At 31.7% G+C, this 27,404-nt stretch overlaps 1 protein-coding gene across 2 annotated transcripts in view; it reads left to right on the top strand.

Moving 5' to 3' along the window:
- CSMD3 (CUB and Sushi multiple domains 3) overlaps positions 1–27,404 on the top strand; it is a 1,219,369-nt gene that overhangs the window by 1,039,322 nt on the left and 152,643 nt on the right. For both annotated transcript variants that reach the window (XM_057736100.1, XM_057736099.1), the window contains 3 exons: positions 17,135–17,248; positions 17,744–17,839; positions 19,466–19,669. In XM_057736100.1, the coding sequence (XP_057592083.1) occupies positions 17,135–17,248; positions 17,744–17,839; positions 19,466–19,669 (414 nt within the window). The remainder of the gene's footprint in view (positions 1–17,134; positions 17,249–17,743; positions 17,840–19,465; positions 19,670–27,404) is intronic.

Raw genomic sequence — 27,404 nt, 5'->3', positions numbered from 1 at the left:
AAAGAATCAAATTGGTTTCGTAAATGGGTGACTATAATCATGTAACATTTTTTCACAGGATAACGTGTCTACTTTAGGAAGAGTTATAGAGCGAGGTGACGGGTTGGTGATGATGGCTTTCTCCTTTTCCTGCTTAATCTGGCCTTTGTCACTCTTCCATTGAATCATTTTATAGCTAATTCTTGGATTTGTTTAGGGAAAAGAGTAATGGGAGGGAAATAGAGAATTAGGGTTTGAAAACTGATTCTAAAGCTTCCTCACATGATATATATAGTACAAGTACTCCCATGCAGTAAACTATGTCTGTCTTCCTCCCTGCCACAGACATGTGGATGTTATAAAAGGTATTTGTAAGAAGATTTTATGCAAACATTATTAGGAATAAATAAATACACTGGCCTCAGTTTCCAAAATCATTGATATTTCATTGGCATTAGAAATGGTTGGCTGCTGCTTAGAATTAGATTGTTACTTTGTATTGTTTTAACTTAGGGCAGTGGACTTTTTTTTTTTTTTTCCAATTCCACATGTTGCTGAAGCACAGAAACTTTGAACTCTAATTTGTTATATTTCTACAAAGTTCACAGGATAGTGATTTCTCAGTGAATGTTGTTTACTGACAAGTCACTGATAATTTCTAAATTTTAAGTTCTTTGTAAAAAAGAGAAAAATTCTCTGGTGACTTATTGCAGCAGAGTAAGATTTATTCCATGTTTATAAATGAGTTTGATGTTTTGGAGATTTTGGTTATAAACATTTTAAATTATTGATTATATATATATATTAGTAAAATTCAATGTGATTTAGATTAGGTCTCCCACAGTTTTTGGTGATTAACCACAATTTCTTTTGAAACCCTCTGCCTAAGAAGACATCCATGTAGGAGGCATTGTATGAAGTCTTTCTTACATTTTTTCATACCAGCAATACAAAGATATTGCTGTGATTTCATGTTATCATATAACATACTAGGGTCATAGTACTCATTTCATTTACCTATAATTCAGTATTTAATGACTGTCTTCAATGCTAGACTGCTGTTTCCATGAGACCTGGAACTGTGCCTGTTGCTTTTACACTTGTGCCTACTGCAGCATGAGTGCCTACCATCAAGGATTATCTTTAAATAAGAACTAGTGGCAACATGGGCATATCAGAATGGGTGGTGTAGATATTGATACTTAGGAGTTTGAGTTAAAAATATGGGCATTGAATGATGAGAATTCAGAGAGGGTTTAGGGAGGCGATGAGACATTTTCTGTTGGTTGAATGGTAGATGTCATACATGTAGAGGGCAAGAAGGAAGGCATTTCAAGAAAAGAGTAGCATGAACAAAACACTAAGGAAAGAATCTTAAGCACTGAATTTACCATCCAGGGTCATAAGTGTATGCTAATATGTTGTCTCCTCCACTAGCCTGTGAGATCCTTATGCACAGGGACTGTATATTCTCAATTCCAAGAATATTTATTTATACATTGCTAGCACTCAATAAATATTTGTTGAATAAGTGGATATTAACCTGACTTCTAATCTGGTCGTAAACTTGAAGTTTCCAGGATTTGGGGGGCTTTATTTCTCTCTTCTTTCTTCCTTAGATCAAATCTCTACGTGGTTGCTTGGTATATCCAACTTTTTACCTTCTATACTGAAATTATTTTTTATCTCTGTTTTAAGAATATTTTTGTGTGTGCTTAAATTCTTAATACTCTCATTTTTGTTTGGCTTTTAGTGCTTCCACATGCCTGTTCTAGAGGGTGAATAACAGATTGAAGACTTTAAAAATTACAAAATTGCTATTGCTTATGAGCATTAATAAAACACTAATATGGTTTAATGATCTCGAGTGCATATCAGAAAGTGGAAAAGTGTCCATGAGTATTTTTCTTAACAGTAGTTGTGGTGGTGGTGGTGGGCACGGAACTAGAAAAACTCTAGAAATTAAATGCTAGGGAAATAGTTGGGAGGAAAAGAAGATGAAACTATCAAACTATTCATGTAGTCCATCTGCTCAGTTCTACAGCATAACAATCATATAGGGAAGTTATATGATCAGGTTTACATTTTAGACAAATTACTTTCATAAAGATGTGGAGAATGAACAGGAGTTACTCCAGATTTACACACAGGGACATTACAGAGGAGATGATGTAGGCCTGTATTGAGGACATAATGATGGAAACGGAGAGAAGAGGTGGTCAGTTGAGGACGTAATGATGGAAACGGAGAGAAGAGGTGGTCAGTTAGAATCAAGACATATTTAGAAAATAGAAAGTAATGACTTGTGTGCTTTTATGTATGAGCTTATCAAAAGGAGGTAGTCAAGGAAGGAGCTCCAAGGGGCAGAACCTATATCTCAGAGCCTAATATAGACACAGAATAGGTCATTGTAAATACTGTTAAAAGGATCGAGTGATGAGGAAGATATCTTTCCTCAAGTTAGGAGAGATTTATTAGAGAACAGGCAGCTTGTTTTTATTTGATTGGTAGAGTTCTGTATTGCCTCCTTAAGGACATGAGGCCATCAATCTCGAGTGAACTGAAATAATTTTCCTCATTTTTGTTTTTCTTTTTAAGCAACTTGTGGCAATTCAATTTATATTTATGGAAGCTCTGTCAGATATGACTGATAATTACTTAAATAATACTGATTGTTTGTGAGACAAAACAAGGAAAATGAAAAAGGAGGGCCATGATGACACAATCTTTTTTTAACACCTGGTGTTTGAAATGATTGCAAGGTATTGTGATTACCTGAAATGAATGAAAACATTGTCTCAGCATTTTTATTTTTTTGTACATAATTGTAATTCTACATTTGTTCCACAAACATGTGGTGAGTGCCAGGAAAATAGGATACACAGGGATACACAAATAAATAATCTCAAGTAGTGGAGAAAAAGATATTGAAATGAAAATTTCAAAGTAATGTAACTCATATGACTAGAATAAGCACTGAATACTATGAAAGCATATATGAGCAACCCTTAATCCAATAAATTCTAAGGTACTGAGTACTCAGTGATAGCTTCTCTGAGCTGAGTCTTCAAAGATGATTAGAAATTAGCTAAGAAAATGAGATAGTCTAGATAAACATGGTCAGCAACACTGGGGAGAACATAACATTAGGAGAAGAAAGTGGGAGCATCAGCCTGGCTTCATGAGGGTACAGGAAGAAGGGGTCACACAGTGGACAGAAACTACTCATTGAACTGAATGGAATAATTCCATTTTCAGCTTTTTATGTAATAAAATGAAAAAAGCAAAGAATTAAAGATGACATGTGATGCTATTTAACTCCTTGGTCCAAAAGAATTTTTTCTAAAATTATTACAGAAAGTTTACAATCAACGCAAACCATATTGAAATGTGCAGTTAATTTTTTTTAATGTTTTCACACAACCCCCACACACCGATTTCCCAGTGCTATTTTATTTTACTTTATTTTTTTGCCCTTGAGCCACTAGAAGTAAGCAAACACAATCATTTTTTAGAGTAAGTTTTTTAATGATTTGGAATCATTCCAGCTCACTTTGGTTCATGTCGACCCCAAAGTGCTATGTATCCCTTCCTTTAAACAATATTAACAAAATACAGCAGTGATTGCAAGGCAAAGAAAGAAATCTTGACTTAGTTCAGTTAAGCCATCCAATGTAGATACTTGGAATTTTTTATGTCTGTAAAGCTTTAAAAACTGAAATAGAGTCCAAACTTCAGTTAAAAGTTAGTTTTTCCATATTTTTCAAAATTACACTCATATAATGAAAATATTACTCCATTACATACATCTTTTTATACTATAACATTTATTTGCTTATTCTGAATTTTATTACTATAATATGTATTATGTGTAATTATATTATATAATTATATAATACATATATTATGCCTATTATTCATATAATTATTTATATTATTATGCACAGAGTTCAATAAAAGAAATGTTTTCACTGTACTTCTTTTCTGACCATTATTACTTATTCATTTTCTGATAATTAACGAAAAATTTTTACCATATGTAGAAGGGAATGTCCACTCTGAATGTGCAATAGGTTTGATGTGTGATTGTTTACTACAGTGGTTAAAATTAGGTGTTAGTTCAAGAGATATGGGTGTGAATCTCAGCTGCACAAGTTTCCCTTGGGGTGGTCTTGAGGCCTCAGATTCTTCATCCTTAAAATGGGGATAATAACACCTACTTCTCAGGTCATCATAAGTAAAATCTGGGACAATCAATTCTGGCAGCATAAGTAAGTATAGTGAATCTGGCCATAAAAGAGTGACAGTAGACTACCTTTGGATTTTTTTTTTTGTGGCCCTTTTTACCATGCATTGAATTTAGATGAATTTTCTAATAAATTAAAGTCAAATTAACCTAAAAGAGTATCTGGAGTTCACAAAATGATATCAGAATATTATATAAAATACTATACTTATCTCCAAATATGAAAAAGTACATAAAATAGAATTTAGTATAAGATTTCTAACAGTTCTGATTTCAAAACTTTACTTATAAGCCATGTGTAACCCTTTTACAAAATACTGTCCAAAGGCTTTCAGGGTCTCATTTATTTTGTAATATCATATTATATCTAATAAATTATAATTGTTTCATTTTACATATGATTTTTTTCTTTTGCTTCATGGTTATTGCTAATTAGGGTCTAGCATCATTTAATTGTAAAGAATCTCTAACTAGCATTTAAGAAATAAAATAGTTACTTATTTAGAATAACATATAAGAAACATTTAAGTAACAAAATTCTTACTAAATAAAAAAATAAAAGAATGGAAATGTGAAAATCAGTAAAAATTATCTGATGGTAGTTTGAATTAAGGGTCATACATATTTGGGCAAAGTTGAATTCTTTTATGGGATTACATACTGTATCCTTGATCTCCAAGGATAGTTTTAACAAAAGCTTCATTAAAAACAAGGCTTTATTTATTGGAAAAAAAATAGAATTTTCATTGGTGTTTTAGAGTTAGTTACAATAACTTTGTAAACCATTTAACCAACGCACAATACAACATGCACAAATAATCTATGTTCCTTATAGATTCTTAATTAATAATAATATGATTATAAATTAATTTTTAAATATTTAGTTTATTATTAATTATTCTTATGTTTGCTATGGTAAGTAGAAACAAAAGTAAATGGATAAGTTTGTTGTCTTTTAAAATCATATTTTTAGATGATCTTTCTCTCTGTTTACCATTGATCAGGATTTTGAACAGTTAACTATTCCTACAAGTAAGTTGGGAGAAGTGGAGGTGATGCTATTTTACCTCCTTTTGCACTCAGATACAAAATGATTAATTTCCAACCATTTTTCCATTGAAGACAATCCAAAGCATTCTTATATAGATTTTAAAAGCTAAATGCTTTATATACATCTGTGAATACATTTTACACATATAAGTAAAAAAGCTTTATAATGTAATATCAGATATTTCCATTGGAATTATAGCTTATTAAGCAATTTATATTTAGAATGATTCTGCACTTCACAGCTTCTGACGTATCTAGGCAACATAAGGTGCTTGAATACTTTATCACACAGTAATACAAGGGTTTTCACCTTCGAGCAGCAGGGGAAAGAAAGATACAAATCTGATGAGAATAAGGCAGATCAGGAATACAGTTGTTCTCAGGCTACTACCATATTCCAATTGAAAATACTACACTTCAGTATAAACACTTCACTTTTTCCCACTTTTCCACCTAAGTGGTCAACTTAGATATGCCTTTGAATATAATGGTACAGGCATAATAAGATTAAGCAGTGTTTTCCATGCAAGAAATCACTTGTACAATTAAAATATTCTATAATTTTCATGAACACTGATTTCAGGTCAAATTAATCTTGTGAGTTAATCCAGATACCTATCATTTTTACATTGTTTCCATGAGAATGTGCATTTTAAAATATTAACAGCCTGCTGTGGCAATATATTTCAAACATAACCCATGCATAAGTTGTAGCTTGGTCCAACATAAGATTAGAGGCAGGTTATTTATTAATTACCACTGGCCCTGTATCACTAATTTTCCATGAGATCTAGTTCTTTGTTAATGAAAGTCACCTCTCAAAAATTGGATTTTATTAGTTCAGTGGGGGGTTTGTTTGTTTTAATATAATACATCTATCAGTTTTCTTAAAAGGAAATAAATTGATCTATATATACAAAAGTTTTTCATCAAGAGGCACAGACTCAAACATCAATAATTTGGCTCATTGCTTATCCTCATTACTTATCAACTAGTGATATTAATCCAAATAAGTTTTACATGTGCACCAAGTGATGGAAAAAATTGTCTCAAATTTCTTTCAGCCTTATCTGTATAACCAAATGCTTTTCTGGTCAAAAGTATCTTTATATGAAAAGCTGAAATATTTTCATATTTGAGGTATAGAATTTCCATTTGTTTGTAAGTTTCTCAGCAATTAGTGCAGGCTTTTACACATAATATAACTAACTTTAGAAAGATATGGGAATTTGGAATGAAATTTTGAATGAATATTAAATGCTTTTGGTAATGGTAATGATGGTAATGATGTTGCCAATAATCAGTGACGAGTCAGCAGCAGGGATGGTGAAGATATTAAGATGATAGAAGTGAGATTTGTTACTTCAGTTGTATTTAGAAGAGTAGCCCTTTCCAGACTATTATAAAAATTTTTTTTCTTTCTATGATTATGGGCAAAATAATGTGTGTGTGTGTGTGTGTGTTGGTTTTAAGATTCTTTCTGAAAAGAATAAAAATATAGAAGGAAAGTCTTTGGGGGAACTGAAACAATAAATAAGACCATGTCTCCACTAGTGCAATTTATTGTATTTCTTGAACAATGCATCTTAGTAGGTTTATTTCAGTAATTCCTTTATGCTCCATTATGTGTGTATATATTCCCTGTGGAAGGTTAAGAGACGAAGAGGAAATTTATAGAATCTGATGCTTTGAACTAAATGACTGATAAAGTCTCTTCCAAAATTGATATTCTATCATTCTTATTTGTTTCCATGGTTAAGGGTTCTTATTTGTTTCCATTGTTATAATTAATACTATTACTACTCAATGTCACATTTGGCAGAGTTTAGAAAAAATGAATGGGTAATTTCATTTATTTACAAAACCATATATTGATTTTAAATTTTTTAAAGAAGAGATTAGAAAAGTCACAGAGTATGGTGTACATCTGTGTGTGTATATGTGTTAGTTTTACTGTGTATGTTAAGCATCTGCTGGGCAAGATACTTTATAGATCAATCTTCACAACAATCCTACAGAGTTGATGTTATATCATAGATTAGGGAAAAGATTGAGAAAGGTTTAGTAACTTGGTCAAGGTCACCCAATAGTAAATACCAAAGCTGGCCAAATCTGGGTTTACAAGACTGCAAATCCCAAGGTCTTTATATCTAATTTGTAATAATTAGTTACAATAATAATTACTAATTAATAATAATAAATAATTACAAAATTATTTTGTAATAATTATGAGTACAAAAGTTACTTAATAGATTCTGCTACTCCCTGAATTCTTAAATCTACCCCTAAAAAGTGGGTACAGAACATAAAACAACCTATTTGCTAAGAATACATTTTTATATAAATTGTATAAATTATATTAATGTATTTTCAAGATAATAGAAATTTACTCCTCTATTATTAATGATATTAAATAATTACTTGGCCATTTATAGCAGAAATGCATTTATAAATATACTATAAAATATCTTTCCCATTTTTCTCAACAAAATATCCAAAAAATAATTTTTTTTTTAGTTCAGAATCTTTACCATGGATCTTAATTGTCAGGTTTTGTTGTAGTAAGATTTCCTCAATGACTTTCAAGGCTGCTTGTTCACTAGTAGACTCTAGTCTCTATAGGGTGATGGTTAAGACAGGCTCAAGACAGTCGTATTCCATGAATTCAAATCTTAGCTCGTCCCCTTGAGGGCTTTGTAATTTTTGATAGTTGTCTTGTTTCCATTTTTTTCTATATTTAGAATGGAGATAATAGTGCTACCTCAAAGGCTGTTATGGCAATCAATCTAGCTGATATGTATAAAGAACTTAGCACAAACCTTTACATATAGTAAGGGTTCAATGAATGATAACACCTTTTGGTTTTTTGAAAATATAATGTTTGTTCATTTAGTAAATAAATGAATATACCAGATATTCTATTTTCTAAATTTCTAGCAGTAGCAATTTCTCTCCCTTTAATTGGACATTTCTAATGAACTCTGGTCCAGGAAAATAAATCTGAGAACATTCTTTCTATTATAAGAATAAGTAAGCTAGGAATTCCCTCTTATGAATATGTGCAAACATGACTCTCAACATTGTGAGGATAGAACCCAAGTTAAAAAAGATTATTAGTGGTAAGTTTTTGGAGAAACTGAGAATTTCCTTTAAAATGTTTAATGATGTACCACCACCTTCCATCTGTCATCCTAAAATGGATGGAAATTCTGAGAAAGAGGCCTTAGGTGGTGTAACTTTGAGAATTCAGGAGTTCAGAGTGCTCTGCCTGCAGAAAAGATGTGACATGTAGGAGGCAATATGCAGAGTGTAGTTAAAGAATTCAGTGAAGGAAAGAATTTGAATCCAGGCTTAATGCTGGATTGTATGTGAAAGTCCCAGATATAAAACAGAGAGAAACAAAGCTGCTGTGGTTGAAATGGGGCTTAGGTGGATGAGGAAGCTTGTCCACATATCAGTCCTCTTACCTCCAGAGCTGCCCTCTAAACAGAGAAAACTGCTTGCTTTAATAATTTCATGAAATTAATAACTGTCAGCAAAAACTAGATGCCAGTAAAATTTTGATCAGTTGAGTTTTATTCTATTCTCCCTGACTTCAATAGACCCATATATTCCCATAAATATATGACAATAAAAATAAGATGGGGGTCACAGATTTTATACAATAGAAGACACTTTGGTCACATATCAACCAAATAAAATCTATAAATTTTGTTTGGATCCTGATTTAATCAAAGCAACAGTAAAAACAGTTTCCCTCCCCCCCCCCCCCCCCCCCCGTTTGGAGAAAATTAGGGAAATGGGATCAAGAAATTTTTATTAGATGGTAGAAAGAGATTGTTGCTAGTTTTGTTAGATATGGTAATTATATTGTTGTTTTTTAAAGTCCTTATCTGTTAACAGTAAATACTGAAGCATTTATAGAAAATAATATGGTGTTGGGAGTTGTTTTAAGGTGTTCCCAGTTTGGGAATACAGGAAAGGGGATAAGAGAAAGCAAATGAAACAAAGTTGGCAAATATTGATAAGTGTTGAAAGTAGGTGATGGATTCACAGGTGTTTATTTTACTATTCTCTCTACTTTGTATATGTTTGGAACTTTTCATAATAAGAAACAATCCCACAAATTTATATCATAGACCATGTGAGAATATTTTCCTGACCTAAATCTGTCTGGCATAGTTGGGATTTGGCAAATGTATTCTGCCAATGTGTAGAAAAATGTCTTAAGGATAATTAAAGAAAAACACTCATCCAAATTGATATTGAGGTAAAAGAAAGTGTTAATAAAATATTTTAACACTTTAAATTTTTAATTTTGCTTTTCTGTATTAATTCTTTTAAACATACAATAGAATTGCTTATTGTGTTTTTTTCTAGATTTCATTGCTTTTTAAACACCAAATTAATTTTCAGCTATTGGGAAATGTTACAACTTCCAAATTGCAGATAAGCTACTGGCTTGCAGTTGAATGGATATTTGCTCCTGGAACAATTAAATAAAACTGAACTATATTTGCTACAAGAGGGTTTTTGACAATGCCCATATATTTAAAATATGTCAAATAGGCAGTTTTGAAATTTTGGTGGTAAGAAAATGGTCACATTATAGACAGAAAGCTAGCTTTAGAGAAGCCTGAAAGTAGATATTACGGATTTATTCAGTAAGCCTAGTTTATGGATTGACAGAGTATCACATAAGAAATTGCTAACAGGAAAATAAATCAGGATTTTATTTACTATTATGAGTTCAAAGCAGGACTAGATTTCTGCAGCTTGTAACTTGCTGTATAATTGGGTGCCAGGGCAATGGTCAGAGCGATGAACTTCTTTTTTAAATAACATCTTTTATTTGCTAATCATTGATATTACAAAATAGCAATAATAAGATTTAATTATATTTATTTTCAGAGCCAGAGTGATTTCATTGTACTCTGTGAGCTGCTAACCTAGAGTTTAGAGGTTGTTTGCCCTAGGGCAGGATTGACCCCAGCATCCAGGATGGAGCCAAGCTTCTGTGTGGATATTGTAATAGCCTCAGGATAATTAGTATGTGATTCACTTGACTTACCTTAACTAAAATGCTGTATCGGTATAAAGCACCTCATTGTGAGTTCATAGTTTAATAGTATTGTACTATAATAATAACTATGAGTATTTGGAATCTCACTGATGTGTAAAAATGTAAAACTTCCCAAAATACTGGTGAAACTCTCACTTATTATATCAATTAATGCAACTTCTACCCAAACTTTTGTATCACTAGATGATGTTCTAAAAATAAGTAGCACACTGATTTTATTTGGGAATGATTTTAAAAGTTCTGCTTTTTGGTGCTTTTGAAAGTAAATTGTCATATATTTAACTTATATCTATATATTTTTTTCATAAAATAGAAGTTTTAATTGGATACCTTGTAATCATCTTTAAGTGAGAGAGCCTTTAAAATCGTGAGGTATCCAAGTGGTATACCTCATGCAACCTTAAAGCTATTTACACAAGTAGTTTCACAGCCAGAGCATATAGAGAACAAAGAGTCTATACATGTTATTAATTTTAAAAGGAAGGCTTTTGCATGCATGGGTATATCTATACTATTTTTTTGAAGTATTCATATGAGATGAAAGTATGAGGCAAAATTCATATAAAGCTAGACAAATTTTTTGATAGCTTATGTCACCAACAGTTATTTTTTATGCTTTTGCACATTTTCAAGTCCAGTTCTGAACACGTCTTTGGTTTGAATCTTCTTTATTTCTGTTTTGTTGGTAGTGTGGGTGCACATATGTGTTTCCTTCTGTGCTGTGTTGGTGAATAAAATGTAAGCCGAGTGAAACAGAGGTGACTTATTAAAAAATTTGTAATGGAGCGGCCAACCAGCTGTATGCCTGATATTATCAAAATGAACTCTAGAGTACAAAAGAATGTGTAGATTTTGCAAAAGGAGTACCAGGCATGTTGAGAATCAAGCTGAGATCTAATAGGAATTTGTATGTTTCTATTCCTTTTTCTGCCCAGACTCCCTGCTGTGTGAAACTTTTTCTTTTGTGATGGAGTTTCAGTGCCTTTGCAACAGAGCTTAAGGGAGTAAACAAAACAAAAGATGAATGCTCTCTCACCTTGCAGCCTTTCTCTTAGCCCTTATAGAAAGCTGCTAATTATGTTTTCATATTTCACCTAAAAGGACAGAATGTAAGAACAACTAGTTAGATAAATGCATAGCCATTTTGTATTCAAAAGACAAATGAACTTTGATTTAAATAGCTCTAATACTCTTCTAACCCAATCAGTTCTATCATTTGTTCTAAATATGCATGTATAAAAAGCAGAGAATTAGAAAAGATATGCTATTTAACATCAAAGGTCAATTAAATTTTGCCTATCAGTAAACTTTCAGATTGAATTAGTTGGCATATATATTTACAAAACTGAGTTATTAGTAACTAATATTTATCACTATGTTTCAGGCACTGTTCAAAGTGTTTTACACAAGTATCAACCTATGTAATATTCACATCAATCTGGTGAGGTTAGGTACTTGTCTTATCCCTATTTCACAGATGAGGAAATTGAGGCATGGAAAGGTGAAGTGACTTTCTTGTGTGGCTCATCCTAGATTCAGTCCTTGAGAGTCTGATTCTAGAAATGGAATCCTGATGACAGTCTTTAAGCCGCTTTATCCATTTTGTCATGGAGCAAAAAAATCTTGTCATTTCAGTAACTTGACATCATAATTAATAAGGTACTACCCATCTGACGACTAGAACTACCGCTGCCCAGAAAGACCTACTGTCCTGCCTTCCGCCACCAAATTAGAACCCTTTAACATCAAAGCAAGTTTGAATCAGACCTGAATTTACCACAACCTCTTAGGCATTTTAACTATTCACCACCTTTCGCAGAAGTGGTTAGATCAATTCCCTTAGTCGTGGCCCAGTCTGATTCTGAGTTTTTCCCTTCTTACACTAGCATGTCATTGGGATACTCTGTGAATTATTCCCTTCTGAAGGAAAAGCAAATTTGGCAAAGCAAAATTGAAACCCTTCTTTATTTGCATAAACTCAATTTTCATTTTTTAATTCAGTAACTCCTGATCACTGAATAACAGTAACTATGTCCATGTTGTTTTAGTATCCTCATTTAAAGTTAATTAATTGCTAAATACAGTGTTATTTTGATGGCACAAAAATTAAATGTAACTTCCAAAAGTTTCTGACTTGCTTAGGCAATGGTGAAACATTTCAGCAATATTCCAGAGTAGTGTTTAGTGGAAAAGGGAGCTTTACCTTCTTTATTCTATTTACTCATATTTTAAACAAATGCACACCCCTCAGGGCACGAAACTATTAAGTGTGTTGTATCACACCCCAAGCACCCACTGTACTGTTTCCCACAATGATATTTTCAGAAAGACTTTGGTCTGCAGAGTATTCTAACAGTTAAGTCATACTAATGTTCAGGAGTTTCTTTCTGCCATCCCAGGCCTCTCTCATTATTTATTGACTTATATTTGAAATGGCTAAATTAAGCAGAATGGATAAAATCTCATGAGTTAAATGAACATGATTAAAGGAAAAAGGATTTGACAGAGTTTGGTGTAGATAGGAAACAAATGCTCTTTAAAAGTTAGTTTCGTGAACACTTAAACCATGCAAACCTCAGTAAATGGAACCCTGCTTCTCTCTCTTGGTTGAATATGATACTGTAAAAATTAAATGTCAAATTAACCTTGCTTCATATACAAAGAAGAGTAGATAGACACAATGCCTGGTTTCATTCTGAGTTTATTTGCTCATAGGAGAGCAAATGAAATAGGACAGAATTTTAAAGTTGGAGTAAATATTCTAACCAATATAATCTAAGTTAGAGGTTCCCTCTATTTAAGTGATTTAAACAGACTAAGGGATTTTTAAAAATCCAAATTATGGATTTCTTTAAAATGCAATCTGGGGCTACCCCCCCCCCCCACCAATGTTGCCCATTAGAAGTTGTTGGTAGAGGACTCACTTTGAAGAATGGATTAAACAATTAGCATACCAATGATCTGTATGGAAAGATGTGCCCAAAGTACCACTGTTGGTTTATAATTAATTTAATTGGCTAATTGAATATATTTTCATAAATAGAAAAGAGGTATGCTGCCACCTGAAAGACCAAAAATGTAATTAACAGTGTCTAAGAGCAGGGGCCCTTTCTGTTATCAGTCACTTTTTAGCTCAGCTTCTGGTACATGATAGAATAGAATCAGCAAATATAAGTTGAATTAATAAACTGTATTCTTGGGACTTCCCTGGTGGTCAGGTGGTTAAGACTCCGTACTTCCAATGCAGAGGCCACGGGCTCAATCCCTGGTCAGGGAACTAAGATCCCGCATGTCACATGGAACGGCCTAAAAAAAAAAATGCATGAATAAACTGTATTCCAGCATAAAACATATGGGAAATAGGAGGCTAGAAAGTAGTTTCAGGTGTAATAATAGGTTATTTGCATTGGCTTGTTTGTAGAGATTTTTACATGTTTGTTTCTGCCTTCCTAGGCTTCCCTTTCTTCCTATATCTAGCTGGCAGTAATACACATAACATTATAAAAATGGATTTTTAACAAAAGAGTCAGGGACATTATTTTTAACATCTATTATGCTTAAGGAAGGAAAAATGCCCTTAAAATGATGTTTCCTTTAAGAAACAGCTTAGTGTTTATACCCTACTCTAATAGCTTGAGAGCAAAAATGCTCTTGATACCTACATGCAAATCTCCAGAGAAAGAGAAAGAAGAGCTTGGAGCTGATATGCAAAGAATTCTGTATCTCTGTTGGAAACTAAGAAGAAGAAGAGTGTTGGTAATCATTCCAGAAAGCATAATCAGCCCAGACTTTAGGGGTTAATTGTAGCCCCAGGGGGGAAAAATGATGGTCCAGCTATTAGACTGAGGTATGAGTTTCTAGATCAGTTAAAAGATACTTTTTAAGAAGAGGACATAATCATGACTCCCATGCAAATATAAAATAAACGTGTTAAAAATTGTATTTAACTCATTAACTAATGAGGGACCCAATGAGATGTTACAGTGGTTCAAAAAAGAATTCAAATAACCACATATAGATTGATGAATCAATAGATAGGTAAATAGGTAGATAGGTAGGTAGATAGATAGATGATAGAAAGAATACTGAAATGAATTTACAACAGATACAAAATAGGTCTATCCATTGGATAATAATAATCCTTTGCATTATATCACAGCCCCCATAAACACAGGTGACCCAGAATGATGTGCTAGACAATGTCTTGCTTACCAAAAAACAACATCCAGTTATCTTTTGGTCCACCTTAAAATCTTTCACATTTTCTTTCCTACTTTAGTCTCAACTATTCAAAGAATACGGTTGGATATTCAGAACATTTTAGAGGCAAAGGACCTACTGTTATCTGAACATAAGAAAACTAAGCAAATTTAGACATTTAGAGGCAGAATGAGGAGACAAACACAGAGGTAACCATTTAATTCTTGAGATTTCTGACTGAGAAGGGGAGATTTCTAACATGTCAATTTGGTAAGACAGTAGTTTACCTGATAATGTTTAGAAATCAGAACACTGGAAGTGTTCTCGATTCTTCATACTACAAAACTTTTATTCAACATGTACTTTAAAATTTCATCTTTCATATAATGATTCAGTATACCTCTCAGAGTTTTTTCCTAATAAAAACTATTTTTAATTTAAAATTTCCATTGCCCATATTACTGCAGAGTAAGATTGCACTTAAAGAGAAGTAGCTTACTGATTGCTTAATAAAGGAAGATTCAACACTCTACTCCCTCACCCCCCACCCTTCTCAATTCTCCCCAATTTCACCACAGAATTACTATAGTAAGTGACAGACTACTACCACTCAAAAGGGCATGCCCTACAGTTTTCTTTAATTAATATTATGCAAATATATGGTGTTACTGGCTATATCATTAAAAGTTATAGTCTCAACATACCAAGTTTACAGGTGACACAAAGCTCTGGTCTATCTGTGAGGAAGTAATAATTGAAAACAAGAAGCCTACAAACAAGAAAAAAGATGGAGTATTTTTTTTTCTTTAGAAAAAGATATTGGATCACTGTGTATATTGGTTGTTAGATGTTGTTTGTCAATATAGTTTTTTGCTTGGAAATTGGGCCTGTTCCCTAATGGAATATTTGAGATATTTAGGAAGACAGAGGTAAAGGATGTTGAATTTTGGGATTTTTCCCTAATGACTTCCCAGAAGGATACAGAGAAAGAATGTTACCAAGAGTCTTGTTGCACAGCATACTTGATTTAGCAAAGTTCTTGATTTTTATAGGGATGAGGGAGCACTTGGAAAGGCAATGGCAACATCTGCATTTTAATAGAAACTTTTAAAGACACATTTGAAACAGATCATCCAAACACCAATCTAAACAGATGCAAAACAGAAAACAAAAACTTTCTTAATATTTTTAAGAGTATTTTTGAAATAGCTTGGGATTTAGTAGACCCAAACATGAATCTTAACTCGTAAACCATTAAAATTATTGACTACATGTATGTGATTTGATAGAAAACAAAAAATTGTTTTCATGACTTCGAGGAAATATTTTAAGGAGGATCATTTATGAAATTCAGCCCACAAAGACCTGGACTGAGATCACCAGCTTATTTTAGCAGAAAAAATACATGTAGCTTTGTTTACAATATTATACATGTGGGTTCATATGCAAAACTCAGCATGTTTCAAATGAACAAGGCTGTCTTCATATGACCACCATAGGATGACCATAACCTCGATTTAAGGGGTAAAATATGAAGAACTTCAAAATATATATATTTGTGCAATGTATACTTTAAACACAGTAATATGATTTTGAATTTATAAAAGTTACCCTGTTTTTACATTATTAAACTTAAAAAAAATCATACTCTTTTAAACCCCATATTTTTTCTGTTCAGCTAAATGTTTTAAGGATAAATTTTATTACCCATTTCACTTTTTTAAAACACTAAACACTAGTTAATTTCTGCTCTGTAACAGGTTCTTTTGTTTAAGTTATAGTTTGGGTAGTTTCTGCATGTAAAGTTAATATAACATAGTATTAAAAGTACAAAATGAAATAAAATGCAGACATTTATAAAACTCTATTGGTAAGTACATCAGATCTGTACTTACCACGAAAAAGCAATCATTTTATAAAATTTTATATCTCAATTAAAATTAAACTATCTTAATTGCTGAGGAATTACAAATAATACATCTTTATTTTGGCAGAAGATTAACAATAAATGTTTAGAAATCATTTTTAACTTAGAATGTGAATTAAACACTACCTTAGAAGTATCTTGCTGATATTTTTCTAGGGACACTATTATTTTAATGGAATAGTATTTTAAAAGCAATTTAAAATAAATCCCTCAAACTAAAACTTTGTTTACATCATCTAAAAGAAGAAAAAAATTAGAAAAAGAGAAGAGAGTCACAGAGTGAAAAGAATAAAACCAGCAATGGAAAAATAAAGTAGTTATTATTCACTATTAATCACCAACCTTATGATTTCCAAGCTAAATTAAATGTTAAACCCATTCAATTTACTTTAAAAAATAGTCTTCTTAAACTTTTATTGGTTTCAGGCCATGATCATTACTTTCATGACCTGAAGTACATGTGTCAGGCATATCAACCAATTGGCACGCATCCTCTTTTAAAGGTAGAAAAAAAAAAAAGATGACTATTATATTGTAATACTTTGTTCTCTCTCTCCTCCTCTTCCTATTTTTTTTTTGTTTTTTTGTTTTGTTTTTTGTTTTTGGATGGTTGGTGATTTGTTTGCTTCTCCTGGTTCCTGTTGATCAGTGGTGTTTGGCCAGTTTGTATTTTTCCAGACATCACTCCACGATGTTGTTGAGGTGTATGATGGGCCAACTCAGCAATCTTCTCTGTTATCTTCCCTCTCAGGATCCCATTCAGGTATCCTTTAATAGAACTGCCATGCATCAGTTATTGATTAAAGACTGACTTTGGTTGGTATTGTAGTGAAAGTTGAGATTTATGTCATCCATATTAGAAATAAAGTAAACTGAAAATAGAATCATTCTTTATATTTTAAAAAAGAATAGAAACACAACAGTAATTTGGACACTTGAGAAAATATAACAAGCTATTTTCTGGGATTGTAATCAAGTAAATATAGTATTTAGTCACTTGGTCTGTGGTGTTTAATGTAATATTTAAAGATTCTTTAAAATATGAGGCAATATTATCAAAATGTAATAAAATCCTTCCAGTAAAAAGGTTCAATTGAAGCTGAACCCAGAGAAAATATATTGTCCATGATGGGATATGTTAAAGTAATTTAATAGAACATGGATTGACGTTTTCAAATGACAGTGTAAATTAATGTAATTTGTTAGGTTTACTGAATGAAATTATTTATGATATCTTAGTGTTTGTTTTGTTGAGTAGGAGAATCACTTCCACTGAGTTCAGGTAATCAGATCACAATTCGATTTACTTCAGTTGGACCAATAACAGCTAAGGGATTTCACTTTGTTTATCAAGGTAAGTGACCCTGTAGCATAGAAACACACTAAGGAATGCTATCAGTTTCCATGCTATGTTCAGAGTTATTGAATCATGAGATCCTCATAACCATACAGGACAGGTGAAAGTTGTGTATTTTTTAAGAACAGTTTGCCCTGTCCCTCCCCTATGATAAGAGCATTATTATTTGACCAAAGTCAGAAAAGAACTATTGCTTCCATCGTTATTCTCAAGTTAACTGTCATTATTCTCAAGTTAACTGCATGCTTTTCCTTCCTTCCAACATACTGATTTCAAAACATCTCTTTTTTTTTTGACAGTGCTTCACTCTACATGTTCTATTTCCTCATAGTCTAGCACTCTAAATTAAAAATGTACAAACTTTTTGTGCTGATATACTTAGACATGCCAAGGAAATCATTACTCCATCCTAAAATTTTAGTTTCTTATTCTCTTAGGAGAATTCAAACTTTCTTCATGACTATTAAGTACTTTCATGCAATTCAAAGTCAGTTTACATAGTTTCTTGTCACCTTTTATAGACAAACTTCCACATTATATAAAACTAAATTAAGAGCTATCATCTGAATATTGTGCTTGAATTTTGTATGATCATATTATTCTCAAATGTATCTTGAACTTTATTCCTAATAAACTTATAAACATTTGTGATTTTATATTCCTATTAAACCCTCTTATTCCAATTCTAATATTGGCTATAATATTACACTGTTTCATTCTTAATAGTATTTCCTCTGTAAACAATTTGTGGCATTACAAATTTTAAAAGGCACTCTAACAAATGAAGTTATTTTCACTCAAGTCACATAAGAGGAATCTATCTATTTGGAATTCATCCTATCATTTTTTGGGCTGTTGTCAAACTCCTTAATCCCATCTGTATGTGTTTTAAAAAGAAAAAACATCCTGTTATCATTCTATTTTACTTAATAAAAAAAATCACAATTGAAGGACATACCTATAAATCCTAAAAGCAATTTCAAATTTGATATTGTGTGATTATTAAAATAAGACTTCTATTGTTGTTAATCTGTCTGACTTCTGTCTGCTTAGCCTGAGTGCAGTTATTGTCTTCATCAATAAAAAACATATTTTGAACAACCAAGTTTATGAACATGCTGTGAAATTAATTAAGGGTTGCATCTGCTTTTTTAAATCTATGCTTTTAGGGAGCAAATACTGTAAAAAAATTTGACGATACCTTATGTAACCTGACACCTGTTTTTTGTAAGCTTGGTATTCCAACTTTAAAAGATAAAAAAGATATATCTTTTCATTATCAGTCTGTAAATTGAAATATCTTAACTCAAGCTGCATTGTTATAGCAATAAAAGTATGGTAAAGCAAAAAACAGAAAAAAAAAAAACCTTAACTGATGTTGTTTAAAGGATCAAAAGTAAAATGTTTTTAAATAAAATTATCTTAATGACAATAGCAATACTTATTCATTTTGAATTATATTTCATTATGCATGAAATTTTTAACTTTTATGAATGTATTCAAATTGTTAGCTAAAGTTCAAGTTAGTGAAGATTTCTTTGAAATCTGTTTGCATAGTTACATTTTGAAATCTGTATTTCTCTACCAAATATAAAATTAAAGTAAACAATTATTTGTACACAGCTGTTCCTAGAACAAGTTCCACACAATGCAGTTCTGTGCCTGAACCAAGGTTTGGAAGAAGGATTGGCAATGAATTTGCAGTTGGTTCATTGGTTCTTTTTGAATGTAACCCAGGATATATTCTCCATGGATCCATTGCAATTAGGTGTGATACAGTGCCAAATTCTTTGGCCCAATGGAATGATTCCTTACCTACCTGTATTGGTAAGTTTATAAAGTTGTATGCTTTGCGATTGTACCTATTGTATATCAAAATTAGTTATCTTGCATCTTTCAATATTTCTGTTTCAAATGTAATAGTTTTGCATTAATTTTTACATACTTTATTAGTTATGATGTGTCTATTGATAAATATGCAAATTAGAGTGGCTATTTGATGCACATAAGATGTAATGCAATCAATGAAACTATACATACATATTTCCAATAACACAGAATTTAAATGTTATTATTATAGAATTATTTGGTGCTACCTTTGAAATAAACATTATTATTTATTTTTAAAAGTTTATGCAAAGATTTCTATGCCAATATGTGAGGAATTTATCTTTTAAGGATCACAGAAGCTGATTTTTCTGGACATACTTTATCATTGAAAAAATTAGACAATATGTGTTAGTAAATAAATGTTTTTTCTTTTCCCTATAAATTATATATATACATATATATAAATTCTATATATATAAGCATAAAATAAGAAATTTTCCCAGTCTTTCACAAATATAAGTGGAAACACTGAATGAGTAGATGGTGTAGGGTTAGCCAGAAATCTCATTATTACTTCAAATTTTATTTTTGTAATGTTATATCCAATTTATATTGATAAATAAAATATACAAATAATATAGCCCTGCTAAGTTATTTGAAGCAGATTAAAACATTTTCTAAACCATAAAAAGAGTTTAGAATCTTATATTTCAGGATCATTACAATGATTTTGGATCTTGTAGAATTCCATGGATGTGGAAAATGTAGACTGTTGGGAAGTTGCTTTCCTCTTTGTTCCAAGAGCATATCTGGAATTAAATTTTTTAATTACATAGTATTAAACTAAAAGAGTAGTAAAGCTTAATCTCAGGTTAAGAAATGGTTCTATTGAGTTCTTTCTCATTAAAGTTTTATTGGCATGTGATTTGGAAAATGAGAGGAGGTTTTTAAAATAAAAGATAAGCAAAATTTTGTTTTTATTTTAATAATCTTAATTCTCCACTTTCTTATAGAGAAGACATGAGCATGCATATAAACAATATAACATATATGTTTATAAATGTGTAAAATCTATTTTAATAACACATCTTGCCATACCTGAAATTGCATGTGTCAATAGTTTTTATTTTTGACTTTTAAATGTGTTTAAAAACACATTTTGCCATATTTTAACACAGATTAATATAATGTTAGTTCATATTTAATTAGAATAAAATATATTTTAAATTGATTTTAATTGAAATGATATGGAAAGTACACGCAGAGGAAGAAGTAAAGTTGAAGCCTGGTGATATGCAATCATAGAACACATGCTTTGTAAAGGACGTAACTGCTCTAAATCTTTTTCAAATTAGCACATTATTCATAACCTTGCTGGGAAAATGGTACAAATTGGGACCTTCATAAATAAAAAGGAAGGATGGATGGTCACTTGATCTCTTTAGGAACTCAGTATCACCACTCCCCAAAACAGATATACCTAGCATATTTCACAGGGGATTTTTCTTACAACCAATATTTTAGTTCTTCCTGCTGCAATAAATGGAATGTGAACTATTCTTTTGCCATTCTTTTGTTTGTTGAAAACCACCTGCAAAAAGTAACTTAAAACACTGGAAAGCTGTAAATGACTCTTTAACTTTCTCATCTTTCAGCTAAATAAACAGTTTCTAATATGATTACCACTTATTTAATGCTTCCTATTTGCCAGGTTTCATGCTGAATAGTTTAAATACATATGTAATTAAATCCTCACAGCAAACCTATGGAGAAGTTACTCTCAGAATTTACAGATGAATAAACTGAATCTTAGAGAAGTAAAACAGATTTCTTTTAAAGTGACATAAACTAACAAGCAGTAAAGTAGGGGCATGATTTGAAAATAAGATTTTCTGACTCCAAACCTCAATGTACATGCTAGAAGTTGCCTTTTTTTTTCTTTTTTTTTTGGCTCATAAGCTAATTTCCTAATTAGAATTTTATATCTCATTTATAATGTATAATTTCTTAACCTGTTAAAGTATATTTTGACAATCAACAAGTAAAGGAGAATAAATCATTTGGACTTGATGTTCCTCCTATTTTGCGCCTAGCATAGGGCTCTGGTTAATGAAAAAAAGAGATCTTCTTCCTTACATATTTTTATATTCTCATAAGAGAAAATCAATAAAGTTCTTCCTTATGAACCACAATATATGTTGACTTCATACTCTCATAAAATACTAATAAATAAATTATCCTAAAGGACCATGAGCTGAAAGAAATGTTGCTATATGTCTAGGCCAAAATTAGTCATACAATATACATAAATCAGAAATTACATTGCTTTAAGTCAGTTTAATAATTGAAGAAAGACACATGGTAATAAATCTCTTTAGCCTCACAATGGATTTTTAAATATTTCTCTCTAAATATCAGGAATCAATCATTATTTCTGCCTCACTTTTCCCAGTAATTATTTACATAATTTCTGTGTTACTTTTAGTTTCTTTATATACAGATTAATAGAAAAAATACCATATAATGGAAGATAACAGGATAAGTATCTGTCTTCATTTCATTTCATATATATGATGAAAATTCCCTCAAGATAATTATAAAAGTAGAGTGATATGATGACTTATGGAAAATCATAAATTAGCTCATTAATCTTTAAATATTATTGAAAACATTCTTCTATTCATTTAGAGTGTTCAAAGAACCTACATGTGCAAAGCAGTGAAATGTAAATCCATGAATTACATCTTAAAGTTCTGTTTGTATACTTATCACATTAATGTCCTAATGGAGAAAAGTTGTAAGGAATCATATAAAACTGAATAAAATCCTCATGACTTGGAATTGTAATAGGCATAAGGGTTAGTTAAGTTTTGGGTAGTAGTATTAGGCTTTGATTTTAACACTAAATTATGATGAATTACTACATGATCCTGGAAATTTTACATAATCTCTGATGCTCAATTTCAATATCAATAAAACAGGAAAGTTACAGGTTTATTGTGGCTATTAAATGTTTTAAAGCCTTGGCATAATTCTTGGAATCATGTAAGTACTCAAAAATTAAGTTGTTTTTGTGCTTGCCAAAGTCTCCACCATAAAATCAGAAGGTATTGGATCTAGAATAAAGAACTTATATGCAGTGCTGATAAAGGATTTGATATTATTGATTTTCATTTGTCGATATGAAATGTTTTAAAGTTATCATATGTAAAACTTATCTTGCACCAAAGATTTTTGTCTCTTGGAAAGGGCTAAAAGCATGGACTTCTATCATTCTTTCTAATTCTAATAATTTAGAGTTCCTTGAAGGCAAGATTTTTCTTTCAATTAAAAATTTTCAGAAAGATGGGGAAATGTAATATAATTTTCTTGAAGATAATAGTAATTATTTATCAGAATATGCTATTTAGGGAGATTGTGACATTTCTTTCCATCAAATTATGAATTTAAGGACAATTGGTTAAAAAGGAGCAGACTTCTAACAATAGGCATATATTCATGATTTGGTTTGTTTTCAGTGTTTGTAAAGGTCTAAAGTAAAAATAAACTTAAAATGAAAATAATGATTACTATAATTCTAACTGGTTTTAAAAATATATATTTAACCAAAGTTCACACTCTGCATTTTCTTCTGACCCTAAATATTCAAACATTACATTATCCAAAAAAATATATATTTTCTTTTTTCCATGAAGATATGAAGATGAGACAAGAGTTAGAAAGAGGAAAGAGATAAAAGGGAGAAATGAGCTGACATTAAAGAAAGAAGAAAAAAGAAACATGAAAGAACAGTTTAGGAAGAGGCAAGGGAGATAAGAGAAAAATAGAATATCCTGTGAGATGGAAAGTAGAGAATAAGAATTTTACGCTATAAACATAAACCATTTTTGTTTCAAACAGAAGAAAACCCTGATTCTAAATGATTATTACAAAGCTTTTTCATATGTCAAATGTGTCAACTGATCAATCCTAAAGTTTTTGCCATAAGAAATAAAAATCCATGTAAAGAAAAGGAAGGTCAGGCCATTTGATTATAGATTCATTTCAGTAAGGACAGGAGCTCCTATCAGGCATTAAAGCCTTTGAAAGGCTTTGAGACCATGCCGTGGCTGACATTCAGCTTCAGGAGTAAATGCTAGTGGACTGTCCCTAGCCTAGATGGATTCAGCCTCACTTTTTACTTTTAAGGGCAAAAGATGAGGGACTCAGGAGCCATTACACTCTCTCTGTCAAAAGCCCATCTATCTGTCATTCCCTGGGCTTTTGGAGAAACATGTCACTGCATCTATGGAGGGTCTATAAACATGAAACACGCTACCTTCTATGTTGCATTAGTTTGAAAGTGCATACTTAGAGATAGAAAATTGTATCAGATGACTTCTGTTTCCTGCCAAGATCACACGAAAAGGACATATTACCTTATGCCACTTAAAAAATTATGTATACCTTGTAGAACAGGTGTAAATCCAGAAAACTGAATATATAACAGATATATCCCATATATGGGATTTATGTGAAACAAGAAATAGATTCTAAATGATACTAGGATGATAGCTCAGTTTAGGTTTTACCATTTGGTCCCAGTGCTAATCTTCACATAAATGAAAATATGATTTGCATTTCTCTTTTTAACTATGAATATTTTTAGTTTAAAATGTTATGAATAAAAATGACTATGTCTTTAAGTAGTCAAAAAATTCAAAAAAGAGAGGACTTGATGTTTTAAAAATTCAAATATGAGAGTCAAGTGCAGAGTTACCTTAAGTTGATGTCAAAGAATTATCTTTAATTTGTGTTCATTTTCAGTGTCTGTTATATTGATAAAATTTTGACTGCTTCAAGGCCTTTGAACTTTCTATTTTTTCTCCTTAGAACACGCACCCCCAAAATATCTTTTGGGCTTAGTGTATTGCTTCATTCAAGTTTTCACCTAATCTTCCTTGGCCATCCTGTGTAAATAGTTTTCTGCCACTCCTCCTCCATTTGTTCTCTATACCCTTATCCTGCCTTTGTTTTTAACAGCAGCCACTCGCCAGATTATATATAGTTTGTTTTTTATTTTCCTAATCTTTTTTGCCCTCTTGTCCCTGCCACTATATTCTATTTTTTGCTCAACAAAAAGAGGACCTGGCACATGAGTGGTGTTCAGTAAATTCATTTGTTCAATGAATGGATTTTAGCAAATAAATGTGATAATTTCATGAGTTTTTGTAGAGGTAGAACAGCTGGCCAACTTCCCAAGTCCAGGACCCATGCATTTTCAACTTCAGTCTTTCACCACATGGTGATGCTCTTCCTCACTTTGCTTGCTTAGACCTTTACAACGCATCTTGAAGCCACGAGACTCTTTTGAGAATCCATAGGAAAAATACACAGGTAAAACATACACAATAGATTTACATATTATATGGGTAATTTTATTCTGAGAAAGAACAAATTCTCTATTTATACTTTATAGTTTAGATATAATCTTTGACAATCCATTACAGGGTATTATACATAATGATTATATTTTCTCTACCTTCGCTGGTTCAATGAATACTCAGTTAACAGCTGAAGCCAAGGGAGCATCCAGCCAAAACCAAAAGAAAACAGTGCCTTACATTTCTAATGATTTCTATCTCCTTTGTAATTGTTTCAGTTTCACAGTTTTTACTATTGCTATCAATACTTTCATTTTTTCTGTCATAGTAGAACAGAATAAAACGTTCAGTAATTTTACAGAAAATTGACATACTGATATTAAACTATTGACTTGAAAACAGCCCCATTAGACATGGTATGTAAGTTGTATAGTTAAAATGGTCAAATACCAAGTTGGGCAATCCACAAATGTAACTAAGCTGTATAAGAAAACAATATTTAATAATCTTGTACAAATCTGTCATATCAAGTCATTCTTAGGTAAATTACAATAACCTACAGTAATATTTTTAAAAGAATGTTGGACTTGGAACAGAGGTAAGATTGAAAAATTTGCCAAAGACTGAGTTTTATCTTCCAAATTTGACCTTGTTACACTTCAGATTTAAAAATTTTTAGTCTCTTAAAATCCCAAACTCTCCTCCCTCTAAGACTCTGTGATTCAAATAACCCCCTGTAGCCACTAATAGCTCTGACAGTATATGGCCTTAGGCATAAGTACTTCTGTTAGTGGGAGGTATCTTTTGAAAAGCCCCTGAACCTGCCACTTATGCCTCTTAGGCAGAAGTCTTTAATTAGCTGCTTATCCCATCACCCTTATCAGGCTTTGTTTTTTCAAGTCCTTTAGAGACCTAGAAAGAACTGTTTTTACTTGTATTGGCTCCATGGCAACGCCTGTCTGTGCATCTTTTCTCAGAGTGGGAAAGAAATAGATGAAGAAATATATACAGTATCTAAATTCTCATTCATTAATTCATTTATTCACCCATCCATTCAACCATGAAAAAGTTATTAAATATAATAATGAATAGCATTCACTAATATTTGTGTGAAGTGCTAGTAAGCATTATCTGTTAATATTGACACCAACACCATGAGATAGATAAGAATATTATTTCTCTTTTATAGGTAGATAGTAAAACCCCTATGATTTAGAGACAAAAGAAGAATTAATATTTGAACCAGGCTGCTTGATTCTAAATTCTGTTCTCTTAATCTGTATGTTATATTGTATAATACTGTTTAGAAGGGAAATTTAGAATACATCTTTTTTAAAATAGAAAAGAAATGCTAAGTGATATACATAGGAAGTGAAACTTTGTACAACATTATTATGTGTTAATACATGTCTGGGAATACTTTTATAATGTAATATTTTGTTGATGAAAATAAAAATGATTGAAGTAGAATTAAATAAGGTTTATTTAGGGAAATACTGGGAGAAAGGAATGATGCAGGAATGTTAAAGAGATAACTTGTAATCACAAGATATATACGGATATACAACCAGTCACTGAATAATTTATTTAACAAGCATTTATTTTATGCTTATCAAGTGTCAGGCTCTATTCTAGGCACTGGCAACATATCTTTGAATAAAAAGATAAGATCTCTGCCTTATGGATTTTGCATTTTGTTCAGATAGTGGTAAATGCTATGGAGAAACGTAAAGCAGAGGCTGAAGTTTAGAGAAGGACATCCAGGGCATGCTGCTGTTTTATATCCAAATGAGATGAATGGGGGGTTATATAAATAAAAGTTAAGGAGGTAAGCAAGTATATAGACTATGAGAGGGAAAGAGGTCTAGTCATGTTCAAGCCACAAGAATCTCAGGTGTCTAGAACAGAGTAAATAATGGCAAGAGTGACAGGAGAAGAGTTTAGAGAGGCATAGCAGAGGCCAAGTCGTATGGGGCCTCAAAGGCTGGGAAGAGTTAGAATTTTCTAAGTAGTGTGGGAATTCAGTGAGCTAGAGAGTGATGTGGTCTCAGTTTCTGGAAAATCACTGTGGCTAGCGTAAGGGGTGGGGGGTGGAGTAAAAACATTAAGACTGAATAGAATCCTATTGCAGAAGTGGAGGGGAAAGTTCATGGTGATTTAGATTGGAAGATCATGATCAGTGATGAGAACTGGTAAACTTTGGGATATATTTTTAAGATGGAGCTGACAAAGTTTGCTGATAGATTGAATATAGATGTAAATGTGAATTTGGAAAGAAAGATAAATTAAGATGATTTCTAGATTTTTGGCCTAAGAATTAGGTGGTAACATTTACTGATATGGCAAATAGTACAGATGGGGGAGAATTT

The sequence above is a fragment of the Hippopotamus amphibius genome, chromosome 5, assembly GCF_030028045.1.
Source record: "Hippopotamus amphibius kiboko isolate mHipAmp2 chromosome 5, mHipAmp2.hap2, whole genome shotgun sequence".
NCBI classification, from domain to species: Eukaryota; Metazoa; Chordata; class Mammalia; order Artiodactyla; family Hippopotamidae; genus Hippopotamus; species Hippopotamus amphibius.
Note: the sequence above shows the minus strand (reverse complement) of the source record. Positions and strands in the feature narration are given on the sequence as shown.